Source organism: Aptenodytes patagonicus, chromosome 1 (assembly GCF_965638725.1).
Source record: "Aptenodytes patagonicus chromosome 1, bAptPat1.pri.cur, whole genome shotgun sequence".
NCBI classification, from domain to species: domain Eukaryota; kingdom Metazoa; phylum Chordata; class Aves; order Sphenisciformes; family Spheniscidae; genus Aptenodytes; species Aptenodytes patagonicus.
Window position 1 is genome coordinate 226,682,019 of NC_134949.1, and position 13,525 is coordinate 226,695,543.

Below are 13,525 nucleotides of genomic sequence, written 5' to 3' on the forward strand. Positions count from 1 at the left end.
GGGTGAAAAGAGAGAGACCTCAAATTTCTAACTCTGTGTAGAAGAGACGAAAACAAAAATGTATGCACAACTGTATATCTACGTTTACAACACCCCATTAGTTTCTGGGTTAGAGTGACGCTGCACGGTGGCTGCCCCCAGCCAAGGATGCTCCTGTCGGCACAGAACCGCTGCAAATCGAACCAGACCGGTCCTTGCACCGGGATGCAGCTGGGGAGGAAGGCAGGATGATTTGTGGTGAATGGAGTTCAATCCAGTTGGCGGCCGGTCACGAGCGGTGTTCCCCAGGGCTCAGTTTTGGGGCCGGTCTTGTTCAATATCTTCATCGATGATCTGGATGAGGGGACCGAGTGCACCCTCAGGCAGTTTGCAGGCGACACCAAGTTGGGCGGGAGTGTTGATCTGCTGGAGGATAGGAAGGCTCTGCAGAGGGACCTGGACAGCCTGGATCGATGGGCCGAGGCCAACTGGATGAGGTTCAACAAGGCCAAGTGCCGGGTCCTGCACTTCGGCCACAACAACCCCATGCAGCGCTACAGGCTTGGGGAAGAGGGGCTGGAAAGCTGCCTGTCGGAAAAGGACCTGGGGGTGCTGGTCGACAGCCGGCTGAACATGAGCCGGCAGTGCGCCCAGGCGGCCAAGAAGGCCAATGGCATCCTGGCCTGTATCAGAAATGGTGTGGCCAGCAGGAGTAGGGAAGTGATCGTGCCCCTGTACTCGGCACTGGTGAGGCCGCACCTCAAATACTGTGTTCAGTTTTGGGCCCCTCACTCCAAGAAGGACGTCGAGGTGCTGGAGCGTGTCCAGAGAAGGGCAACGAGGCTGGTGAGGGGTCTGGAGAACAAGTCTGATGAGGAGCGGCTGAGGGAACTGGGGTTGTTCAGCCTGGAGAAGAGGAGGCTGAGGGGAGACCTCATCGCTCTCTACAACTCCCTGAAAGGAGGTTGTAGCGAGGTGGGGTCGGTCTCTTCTCCCAAGTAACAAGCGATAAGACGAGAGGAAACGGCCTCAAGTTGCACCAGGGGAGGTTTAGATTGGATGTAAGGAAAAATTTCTGTACTGGAAGAGTGGTTAAACATTGGAACAGGCTGCCCAGGAAGTGGTGGAGTCCCCATCCCTGGAGGTATTTAAAAGACGAGTAGATGAGGCACTTAGGGACATGGTTTAGTGGGTGGTGGTGTTGGGTTGACAGTTGGACTCGATGATCTTAGAGGTCTTTTCCAACCTTAATGATTCTATGATTCTATGATCAGAGCATCACATGTGTTCCTCCAGCACACCTCCGCGTGCTAATTCTGGATGTTCAGGTCCAGGACAAGGCTGCTCAGCTGTTTCGATGTGTGCCACGGCCTAGAGGAACAACGGGAATGGGTAAGATGATGGAAGAAATGGCCTTTTACTTGATTTTGCAGCAAAGCTCCCGCTTGCTCTTCCTCTCGAGTGAGCTGTGGGTCAACAGAAACGGTTTCTGAATGAAGCTGACTTGGAAGGGCTGTTGGGAAGGTTGGCACTGGGATGCTCCTTCCAAGCAGGGCGATAGCACCGAGACAGTCGCAGCAGCAGGATCAAACCCGGCATCCTGCTATTTTATGCTGTCAGACAAGAGTTTCATCTTATTGTGCTCAATCTCGGAAAAAACAATTGATTTCTGCACTATTTGAGAGGACAAGAGATTTTCTAATTATTTAACGCTGGTTCTCTTTATAAGAGGCATTTGACTTGTAGCCTCAAACCCCTCGAATGACTCCATCCTTTCAACGTTAGCACGCAGAAGTACACATTACACACTGTCACTGTTAATCCACGCTCTTGACCAGCAGATTTTATACTTACTGGCGAAAGATTCAGAAACATCCATCTGGTGAATTCAGCAACATGGGTTGGATAAAAATAAGTTGAACTCGATTCAGAATCCCTTCAGTTCCCTGTCTGTTGTTCAGAGGCTCCCAGGTTTTGTCAAACCGGTGCCATCCGGCAAGTCAAAGCTCTGCCACTCGCGGCAGCGAGTCCCCCTCACCCCCAGCTTCCATGGAAAATTTCAGCAGACTTTGCAGCTTCCCTTTATTCCTGGCAGGGATAATCAAAACCTTGAGGTTTTTGCTGTTTTGCCTTTTAACTTCCAGCAGTTAGTGTTTATACTTGCAGATGAAGATGAGATCTTAATGTTTCCAAAACACAAAACAAGAAGTTAGAAGTTTTCTGACTACGGAGAGGTTTGGAAACAGTTTTCCAACAAGAGCAGTTACTCTAGTTCTTTTAAAAGGGTGTTAACTAAATTACACGAAGATATGCCGATGGCATACTTCGGTATCAGTGGATCGGGGCGTATTTGGAAACAAGAAATTAAAACTCAGAACATTCCGGCCACAAATCTGCAACTTTTTTGTAAGTGGAAGAATCAGTAAGGTTGGAGCTGTAGGAAGGCTTAGGGCTGTCAAGTACTGGAAGGACAACACGCGGCATCGCCAGCCCCCTTCTCCTGCCCTGCCGCGGGCACCTGTGGTCACAGCAAACCGGAGACCGAAACTCAGTCAAGCTAAGACCAATCTACTGAAGAAAAATGCAACCCTCCAAAAATGTTTTTTCACCCCAAAGCAGTTCCTGTACCACAACAGGCTCCAGACCAGTTTTCATGCACAGCCAAATGGGACAAAAATAGGTTTAATCTAGTTCTGAGCCTGGAGTTCCAGCTGAAGCAGGAGATGACACTAGGAGAACGTTCATGTGGTTGATAGCTATTAACGTACTGTCATTTCTCCCTCACTTGCTACATCCTAAATAGGCTAGTACCAGGAATTTCAATAATCTCGCCGAGACAAGTCTTCCCAACAGATTTTCACAGAATCACAGAATTGTTTGGGTTGGAAGGGACCTTTGAAGATCATCTAGTCCAACCCCCCTGCCATGGGCAGGGACATTTAGTGGTGGACTTGGCAGTGTTAGGTTTACGGTTGGACTCGATGATCTTAAAGGTCAACCTAAATGATTCCATGATTCTATGATCTTCCACTAGATCAGGTTGCTCAAAGCCTTGTCCAACCTGACCTTGAACACTTCCAATGATGGGGCATCCACAGCTTCTCTGGGCAACCTGCGCCAGTGTCTCACCATCCTCATTGTAAAGAATTTCCTCCTTCTGTCCAATCTAAACCTACTCTCTTTCAGTTTAAAGCCGTTGCCCCTTGTCCTGCACTACAGGCCCTGGTAAAAAGGCCACAACAAGGTCTCCCCGGAGCCTTCTCTTCTCCAGGCTGAACAACCCCGACTCTCTCAGCCTTTCTCCATAGCAGAGGTGTTCCAGCCCCCTGATCATTTTTGTGACCCTCCTCTGGACCCGCTCCAACAGCTCCGTGTCTTTCCTGTGCTGAGGGCTCCAGAGCTGGACGCAGTGCTCCAGGGGGGGTCTCACCAGAGCAGAGCAGAGGGGGCGAATTACCTAATTTTGCTTGATTTATGTTCCAAATGGAGCGACCCGGCTCCCCTAGCACTGATGCCAGGGCACAGAAAGCATTGCTTTCCCCCTCACCTCTTGTTCCATTTCTTCATTTTCAAAAGCTTGGCTTGGGGACCTGGGAAAAGGCACACAGTGCCACCAAAAAGTGGATCTAGACATGCATTAAAAGCAAGACAGAAAACAAAAAAGTCCACCAGTTAATGGGAAGAGGGCAGACAAGTAAGTGACACAGTGAAAGCTTAAGTGTTCAGAAGAGTGATGCTTTGGTGTTTACCAAAAATTAACTGCAATCGGGTACTTTAAGAAACAGGAGTGCAGAAACAAGAAGTAAATAAAGATGGCACAAAAAAGGCAAAGGAAAGGTATTTTGGAAGAACTCTCTTGAATGCTGTTTCTCATCCATATGAATGATCTGTCTTGCCCGGTTTCTATGGGCAGCTAACGGTGAAAGCAAGGCTGTGGGTTTCACACAATGCACGTCCAGTAAATAGGCCTTACGCTAGGATTTATAAAATTTGAGTCGTACAGCGGTATAAATAGATGAAAGGCCATTTAAGCTAAAAAGAATGTACCAAGTTCAAGAATACAATAGACTGTAAATGGAAAGACCTCTCCAGGGACGTGGCTGTGAACCGGCCGATGCCTCTGCATGGTGTGCTGAGAGCCAGTCTCGGCGAAGATGGGAGTTGTTCGAGCCGTATTGGGTATAAATCCGAAAGATGCGTTCCTGCTGGTAGCAACCCCCGGGAAGAGGCTTTGAATAAAGGAAGATGGAGAGGGAGAGAGCGAAGAGGTGGCTTTAGAAAGCTGGAGGAATCCCCCTTGGTAAGTTCTGAACTGTTTGTGGTTGTCTTCGGGGCTTCCTGGAGCAAAGGGGTTTTCTTTAAGGTCATGGAGAAGTAGGGGAACAAGAGGGGAAGCAGCTACTTGAAAACTGTAAAACAGCAGGCTTAGTTTCAATACGCTAACGGGTACTACAACCAATTGTTAGTTCATTAGCAAGTATCTAGAAGGTAACAGGCAGACGACAAACTAACACCAGCTCTGTAAGAACAACTCGCATTAATTTAGTCCAATCTCCTTCTTTGATGGGATAATTAGGGGATGAGGGGGAAACAAGTAATACGAGTTCATCTCTTGGGGGTGAGAGGGTATTTTACCTGCTGTAGAGACCAAGATATCCACAATTTTTCTTTACAGAGAAAGTTAAGGACTAGCAGGATGCTCTGTGTTAGGGGTCACCCATGTACTTTTGAGTAGCCCATGCAGGAACTGCCTCCTGCACTGTCCAAAACTTGCTCTGGACAGAAATGCGTAAGGAAATAAAGGAAGAGAATACGAGAGTAGGAACCACCGCAAAGGAACTCAAAGTCCTGCCCTTATGCCTCTGTGGAGAAAGGAGGAGAAGAGCTGGCTGGGGAGGTAGGAGTGTGGTACGAAGGCATCGGAGGGAAGAAGCTCAGAGTCCCAGGTGGAGAAGCTGTAAGGAGTGGGAGTGGGGCAAGGAGCGATAGCTCTTAACCTCATGAAGACAAGTTAAGAAATTTTGCTAGATATGGTTTAGTGCCAACACCCTTTGGGCTCATGGAGACCATTTCAGCTCAGGCGCAGCATTGCACAAACACAAAAGCTCACGTGCTCTCCTGGAGCTGCCAGAGACACACATGCAACCCTGCAGAGCTGCCAGGTTGGGTACAGCAGGGCTGGTCCCGAGACGGAGCTGAAATTCCAGCAGACGCAGGCTCGTTCCATGAGGTTTCCTTGCATGCCAATTCCCAGCTCACTCTCTAGTTCCCGTATTATCTGGATATATCCCTGTTTTGCAGGATAACCCTGTCCTCAGCATCCTGAGTAACAGTACGTCAAAAATATTTTGACTTTTTCATTTGGAAGCACATAAAAAAAAAAACATTCTTAGAAGCACAGTGAGGGGAAAAAAAAAAAGCTAGTCTAGGTATAACCACTCTTCAGATGGATGCACGACTAGCTGAAAAATTATTTTCCAAGAGTTAACGATCCACTGCCATGCCAGGACAGCCTCTCACGCTGGCCACTGGGCTAGCTCTGGGTCTGGTCCTAATCGCTCTCCTCATTAATGGCTTGAATGGTAGATTAAAAATAATTTCAGTATCGTGGATGACTGGAGAGAGGACAGCGTGGGAGGAGACGGAGGTGCAAGCACTCCGACAGTCTCACGGCACAGTTGTTACTGCCCCTGAAGAGGCACCCCTACCTTATTTCTTTTCCTGGGCAATCTTAAATTTAACCCATCCCGTCAAACAGCCATACAACACCAATGCTGCGACAAGGGGGAAAAAAAGAGGTGGTGTCGCCTTCGATCAGTTTGGCGTGGGGAGTAAATCACTGCTTTTCAACGTAGCAGGGAAAGGCTTCACCGGGATTGCTGTTTCTCAACTCTTAGCACTGTGGCCTTGAGACAAAAAAACTGGCGACAGGCTACACGACAACAGAAATGACAGGAAATTAAGGAATCACCAGGAAATACTCAAGAACTAGACTGGTCTGGTCCAGCGGGGAAAGAGGGAAACCACAGCCAAAAAAAGACTCGGAGGAAGGAGGGGGAAGTCATGTTAGAAGTCTGGCAAAAACACCCCACCCCTCTTATAAAAGCATCGGTTATTAATTGTTCTGCATTGCTACCGGGCAGAAGAGAAACAAAAGAAATCAGCTGCGTTTCTAACAAAGGAGATTTTGATTAGCTATTAGGCAAAATTTTCCAAGTGTTCAGAGGCTGAAACAAAGGCGGCCGTGGGATCCCCTTCGGCCATCTGTGTATGAACGGACAACTCGGATGTCTACGAGGAATGGTTTAGGTACACTCGATCCCTACCTCGGCGCAGGGGAGCAGACTTCCCCTGTCCCTTCCAAAAGCAGTCATTTATTCTCTCCCTCCCAGACCACTTTCGTGTTAGGAGTTTAAAGCTCTTGACCAGCTTAACAAGCCCTTTCGATGGAAAATTGAATTTCTGTTTCCCAGTTCATGGGGGAACACTTGTCCTTCAGCAATTTTCCAAGCTCCCTGAAGTCATCTATAATCTGGGACGGTAATGTCAGGACTGACAGGCAAAAATCTATCAATGCGGGTGAGTATCTGATACTGAAGGTGGGCCTTGTGCCTGCTGTCTGAGAAGATACAGCCACGATCTCATCTGCTCGTCCTTTTTCACAAGATCCTTTTCTTTTGTCTTGATTCGTAGGGTATTCCATCTTCCTCGGGAGAAATGTGAATGCACTTATTTTCTTAGAAATCAGGCTGAGCACCTCGCCGTGAACATGTTATGTTCTTTCTTCTTGGCTAGCTGAATCCTCAAACACATACCTGCGGCCTCCAAGCCTCCCATCTGCTGCGCCTATCTGCCTTCCAAGACTTTCACCAGGCAACTGTTTTAATATAAGAAACCTTACTTAACGAAGGATTACAGCCAGTACTGCATCCTTAGCTCAAAATTTGGTTTTACACCAGCACCTAGGGTGCCTTTCTAGGTGCTATGTGGTACTTAAAGATGCCCAGAGCAGGCAGAGAGGACGTGGGACCTATGGGCCACCCACACCCTTCTGGAGCGGGCGCTGGAGGCCAGGCTGAAGGCAGCAGGGCGGCTCGAAGGGCATCAGGCGCCCAGGAGCAGGCAAGACAAACCCAGCCCACGCTAAGACACAACACAGGCAGCGAGTATGCGTTGTCTCCGCTTACTTCTATCCAGTTTCGTTTGACAAGCGTCATGACAAGAGCTTTGTCTTCATACGTATTTGTATAGCACCGAATGCAGAATCCCCAACCTCAGCCAAGGTCTGAGAGCTCCTTAAGTCCACTATTGTGTACGAATCCCAAAGTGAATGACAAAAATTGAGACTTGAAACCGTGATTAATCAGCCAATTTAAGCTGGAATAATCAAGGTATGTCAAGAGGTCATACCAAGTAGTTTTTAAGATTTTGCAGATTTTAAGTGATTTAATTAAATACATCAGCTTATTCAGTGTTTGATAACAGAATCACAGAATAGTTGAGGTTGGCAAAGACCTCTGGAGACCAAACCCCTCTGCTCAAGCTGGGTCACCAGGAGCAGGCTGGCCAGGTCCATGTCCAGTTGGGTTTTGACTATCTCCCAGGATGGAGACTCCACAACCTCCCTGGGTGACCTATGCCAGTGCTTGGTCACCCTCACAGTAAAAAGTTTTTTTCTTACGGCAAATGAAACCTCGCGTTTCAGTTTGTCCGTTGCCTCCTGTCCTGTCACTGGGCACCACCGAGAAGAGCCTGGCTCTGCTGCCTTTACTGCCTCCTCTCAGGGATTTATATACATTGATAAGGTCCCCCCAGGTCTCCACCAGTGCGTCAGTGTGGATGTTACGGGAGCCAAGAGTCAAAAGGGCGAAAAGCAAATGCACGTGATGGGCAACAAGAAAGGCTTCTGCAAGTACGTCAGCAGCAAAAGGAAAATGTGGGTCTGCTTCTAGGTGGGGCAGGGGACCTGATGCTAAAGGACACAGAAAAGGCTGAGATGTTCAATGCCTCCTCTCCTCACTCTTCACGGCTAGAGCGGGTCCAGAGGAGGGCCACGAAAATGGTCAGAGGGCTGGAACACCTCTGCTGTGGAGAAAGGCTGAGAGAGTTGGGGTTGTTCTGCCTGGAGAAGAGAAGGCTGCGGGGAGACCTTACTGCAGTCTTTCAGTATACACAGGGGGCTTATAAAACAGATGGAGAGAGACTTTTTACCAGGGCCTGTAGCGTCAGGAGAAGGGTCAACGGCTTTAAACTGAAGGAGGGTAGGTTTAGATTGGACGTAAGGAAGAAATGTTTTAGGATGAGGGAGGTGAGACACTGGCACAGGTTGCCCAGAGAGGTTGTGGATGTGCCATCGTTGGAAGTGTTCAAGATGAGGCTGATCTAGTGGAAGATGTCCCTGCCCACGGCAGGGGGGTTGGACTAGATGATCTTTGAAGGTCCCTTCCAACCCAAACCCTTCTGTGATTCTAAGACCAGCTTCAGGAATCCCAGGCCCCTGAGACCAGGGGGAAAGTCTGGAGCAAGGAAGACCCACCCTCCTTCCAGGTTAGGGAACATTTAAACAAACTAGACGTACACGAGTCCATGGAACCTAATGGGTTGCACCCACAAGTGCTGAGGGAGCTGGCCAACGTCATTGTGAGGCCACTCTTGATTATCTTTGAAAGGTTGTGGTGATCAGGAGAGGTTCTTGAGGCCTGGAAGAAAGCAAATGTCACTCCTCCCTTCAAAAAGGGGAAGGAGGAGGAACAACAGGGCCAGCCCCACCTCGATCCCTGGGAAGGTGATGGAGCAACTATTCCTGGAAACCACTTCTAGACAAGGACAAGGAGGTGTTCGGGAGGTAGTCAGCTTGGATTTATGAAAAGGAAAGCATGCTTAACCAACGTAGTAGTCTTCCGTGGTGAGATGACAGGCTCAGTGGATGAGTGGAGAGCAGTGGATGTTGTTTATCTTGATCAGTGAAGGGCCATGAAGATCAGTAAGAGACTGGAGTATCTGACATACAAGAGGAGGCTGAGAGAGCTGGGACTGTTCAGCCTGGAGAGCAGGCGGCCTGGGGGGATCTTACCAATGTGTTTAAATACCTGGTGGAAGACAGCAGAGAAGACAGAGCCAGGCTCTTCTCAGCAGTGCCCAGTGACAGGACAAGAGGAAATGGGCACAAATTGAAATACAAGAAGTTCCATTTAACGTAGGAAAACACTTTTTTTACTGTCAGGGTGGTCAAGCATTGACACAGGTTGCCCAGAGAAGCTGCAGAGTCTCCAACCTCGGCGACAGTCAAAACCCAACTGGACACGGTCCTGGGCAACATGCTCCTGGTGACCTCGCTTTGAGCAGGGGTCGGGTCTCCAGAGGTCCCTGCCAACCTCAGCCACGCTGTGATTCTCCGATAAGCCTCACTAATGTCAAGATAAACCACATCCACTGCTCTCTCTCTGCATGTAGTAGGTTATCATTTGTAATGGATCAACTACCTTTGATTTCCACACTATTAGCCCAACTTACAAGACAAGTGGGCAATTACCTTCACAGCTTTTAGCCCGACGCAGCCGTCCGGTGCTGCTTAAGGACAAGCTTGAGCCTAGGCTAGAAATGCAGCAGAAATGCCTTTCAAGATCACAGCTCATTTTAGCTCACCTCATCAGCTGTTAACTCAACCGCTCTACAGCTTTAAGTGCAGTTTTACAGTGGCGAGGTCTATGGTATGAAACGCGACCAGAGTACAGCGCGAGTAGGGGTTAGCCTAGCCCAATTCAGAGCGCCCACGGCAAAGCCATACTCAAGATGTACAAGGTGACACTCAGGTGCAGGCGTCCGTCCGCGTTTGGGGGGCACACCCCACGTTTCTTAGTGCTAAGACACTCCACGATTCTCTCCAAGACACTTAGAATCATAGAATCATAGAATCATTGAGGCTGGAAAAGACCTCTAAGACCATCGAGTCCAACCGTCAACCCAACACCACCACCCACTAAACCATGTCCCTAAGCGCCTCATCTACACGTCTTTTAAATACCTCCAGGGATGGGGACTCCACCACTTCCCTGGGCAGCCTGTTCCAATGTTTAACCACTCTTTCAGTACAGAAATTTTTCCTCACGTCCAATCTAAACCTCCCCTGGCACAACTTGAGGCCGTTTCCTCTCGTCCTGTCGCTTGTTACTTGGGAGAAGAGACCGACCCCACCTCGCTACAACCTCCTTTCAGGTGGTTGTAGAGAGCGATGAGGTCTCCCCTCAGCCTCCTCTTCTCCAGGCTAAACAACCCCAGTTCCCTCAGCCGCTCCTCATCAGACTTGTTCTCCAGACCCCTCACCAGCCTCGTTGCCCTTCTCTGGACACGCTCCAGCACCTCAACGTCCAGAGCTTTAGGAAGTTCGGGCAGGTAGAAAATGACAACCAACATGATGACCGCGTGCCTTGCTGCAATATACACATCTCGGACAATTCGAGACAAGCAGAGAATTAAACCTAATTTTTCTTAAAATAAACAACCAAGGCACTGCATAAGCATTCCTGCAGCATGGCTGGATAGTCTCATTCAAGCTAGGCTGGACCAAGCCGAGTATATTTAAGCATGACTGGAGCGGAGATGGACTCAGGGAGTTTCTGTTGTCCCTCCTCCAGCTGGGCCAGGGCGGAGGAACCGCTCCCAGCCGTTTGGCTCGGCTCCCTCCGGACAGCCCGTCTGTTCATTGATTCAGCAAATCCTTCTGCGCGAAGGCTTCCCAATTTGCTTCCAGCAAAGGTTAGCGGGGTTAGCTCAAACCACCAATTTAAGCTGTTTAAGCTCATCCTGCCAATTTTTCCCGCAGCGAATTAGAGGGTGCTGACACAAGCATGAACCGGGAGACCAGTAACACGCTCGAAAAGGAACGGTTAGGGCACGGCTGGACGGCTAAAAGGATGTTTATCCGTAGCTTAAAGCCTTGTCTGCTCTACAGGGCTCCCACGAGCGCCGCTACGTCGGTGAAGCACTCGTGTAGGTGCAGCACAGGCGGCCGATCTCCGCCAGCGCTGCCGCATCACCTCTCCAACCAACGCACACCGCGACGCCGGCAGAAGATCCCGGCGCACCGGGAGTTTTGACAGCAGCAAGGTGGGCATCTCCCGCAGCGCCTCGGCTCCCACCGGGAAAGAGCCGGCTCAAACAAGGATTTATTTCAAACGAAACGCAGGGAACAGTTTTCTAGGAGTTGAGGAAGGCTGCTGGCTTTTGAGACAGGGAGGAAACGCGTGACAAAAAGCCATGAACTCAGAAACGATGGACTTTTTTTATGTCAACAAGAGACCGGGACTTCCCACGGTGCAAAAGCTTTCCTCTCTCGATGCGGCAGAAACCCGCCCGACTTTAACCAGCCCTTCCGACGGGCGGCACCGTCGTAACCATTCGCTTTTTGGGCCACGTTATTATAAAAATAATTGGCTGTTCACCATTTCGGGGTTCAAGCAGGCGCTCGAAGGAGAGGCCAGGCCTGCCCCACACGGGGTGTTTTGTTAAAACCTGTGGATGAACGTGGGGCCGAGAACGGGGCGAGATGCTGCTGGCAGCCCGCTCCCGCCCAGCCTTCGCACCTCCCCAGCCCGCCATCTCGCCGGTGCTCTATGGAGGCGGGGGGGGGGGGGGCACCGTCCTGCTGCCCCCCACCCTCCTTCCCATAGCTGATGCTGTCGGCGAGGGGAGCCCGGCGGCTGAGCCCGGGCGCACTCGGTTGCATGGAGCAGATGTCGATCCGGGCATGGCGAGGTGGGGAAACGTCCCTCCCCCACCCCGGGCTACCCCTCCATGACCATCTCCCACCACTGCAAAGGAGGGTGGGCTCAGCCCCGCGGCCCTCCCCCCCCCCCCCCCGCCCCGGCCCCGCAGGACGGAGCTGAGCCCCCGCAAACTCAGCGCACCCCCCCTCCCCGGCAGGCCAGGCCGGCCCCGCCCCCTCGGGGCTGAGCCCCCGCCGGCTCATCGCACCTCCCGCGCGCCGGCCCCGCCCCCTCGGGGCCGAGCCCCCGCGCGCGCCCCGCGCCGCCCACCCTCCCCCCCCCCCCCTCCTCCCGCCGCCGGCGGCGGTTAGAACCGGGGGGAGGGGGAGGGGCAGGTGCCCGCCGCCGCCGCCGCCGCCGCCGCCGCCGCCGCCGCACCTTGGTCCGGCGGCCGCTGCTCCCCGCCTCCTCCGGCGGCCGTCGTCGCGGCGGGCTCGGCGCGGGCCTGCTGGCGGCGGGCCCAAGTGGAGAGGCGGCTGCGGCAGAGCGGGCAGCAGAGGCCCGGGCCCTGCAGGCAGCGCTGGAAGCAGGCGAGGCAGAGCGAGTGGCGGCAGGGCGGCGTCACCGCCTCCACCAGCGCCTGGCGGCATACCGGGCACTCCGCCACCGCCAGCACCACCTCGTCCTCCTCCGCCGCCGCCCCGGCCCGCCCCCGCCGCCGCCGCCCCCGCCGCGCCGGCACCGCGGCCCGGCCGCCGGGGCCCGCCGCCGCCATCTTCTCACACTTTGAAGGGACAGAACGTTGGGGCGCGCGGCCCCGCCCACTTCCCACATAATTCATAAGGGGACGCGCCTCCCGCGCTTCATATTCATGAGCACCGAGGCGCGTCAGTATCCGCCAGCCCCGCCTCCGCATCGGCCGCGCCTTCTTATTGAATATTCATGAGCAGCCCCGCCCGGCTATATAAGGGGGCGCCTCCCCGTTCCCTCAGTAGCCGCGGGTCCTCTCCCAGCCCTGGGGCTGCCTCAGCCGGCGGCTCCCCTCACGGAGCCCGGGCCCGGTGCGAGGGGCTGCGTGGCGGGAGAGGGGCTCCCCGCGGAGGCCTGCTGGCCCTGAAGGAGGCCTGCGCCCCCTCCGTTGCCCCGGGGAGGGCGTAGGGCACGGTGGCTGCGTGCTCCTTCAGCAGACTGCTGTTCCCTAGGCCGTGGCCCGCCGTGGGGAACATCCTCCGCAGTTGGCTGCGGGGGGGGGGAATATCTGCAGGTTGTTTAGCCTGGAGAAGAGGAGGCTGAGGGGAGACCTCATCGCTCTCTACAACCACCTGAAAGGAGGTTGTAGTGAGGTGGGGTCGGTCTCTTCTCCCAAGTAACAAGCGATAGGACGAGAGGAAACGGCCTCAAGTTGCACCAGGGGAGGTTTAGATTGGACGTGAGGAAAAATGTCTGTACTGAAAGAGTGGTGAAACATTGGAAGAGGCTGCCCAGGGAAGTGGTGGAGTCCCCATCCCTGGAGGTATTTAAAAGACGTGTAGATGAGGCGCTGAGGGACATGTTTTAGTGGGCCTGGTGGTGTTGGGTCGACGGTTGGACTTGATGATCTTAGAGGTCTTTTCCAACCTCTATGATTCTATCTTTTATTTCAACCTTGGCGGATGCTTCGGTGAAGGGTGTAATCTCGGGTTGTGTCTGCTGGCCTGGGTTTCGTGGTGCTGCTTCAAATCCCTGTGGTTTCTGGGAGGGTTTAAGACCCTCCGTCTGGGATGGGGGCTCAGGGCAGCCCCAGAGCGTGTCTGTGGGGCCTGACGCAGCCCTCCGCCTGCCTCCAGCCGCTGCCAGCCTCC

At 52.6% G+C, this 13,525-nt stretch overlaps 1 protein-coding gene across 1 annotated transcript in view; it reads right to left on the bottom strand.

Annotated features, from left to right (window-relative positions):
* RNF169 (ring finger protein 169) overlaps nucleotides 1-12,459 on the bottom strand; it is a 32,076-nt gene extending 19,617 nt beyond the window's left edge. Inside the window, exon 1 of the mRNA XM_076328543.1 lies at nucleotides 12,123-12,459. Within this exon, the coding sequence (XP_076184658.1) occupies nucleotides 12,123-12,459 (337 nt within the window). The remainder of the gene's footprint in view (nucleotides 1-12,122) is intronic.
* Between the last annotated feature and the right edge of the window lie 1,066 nt (nucleotides 12,460-13,525).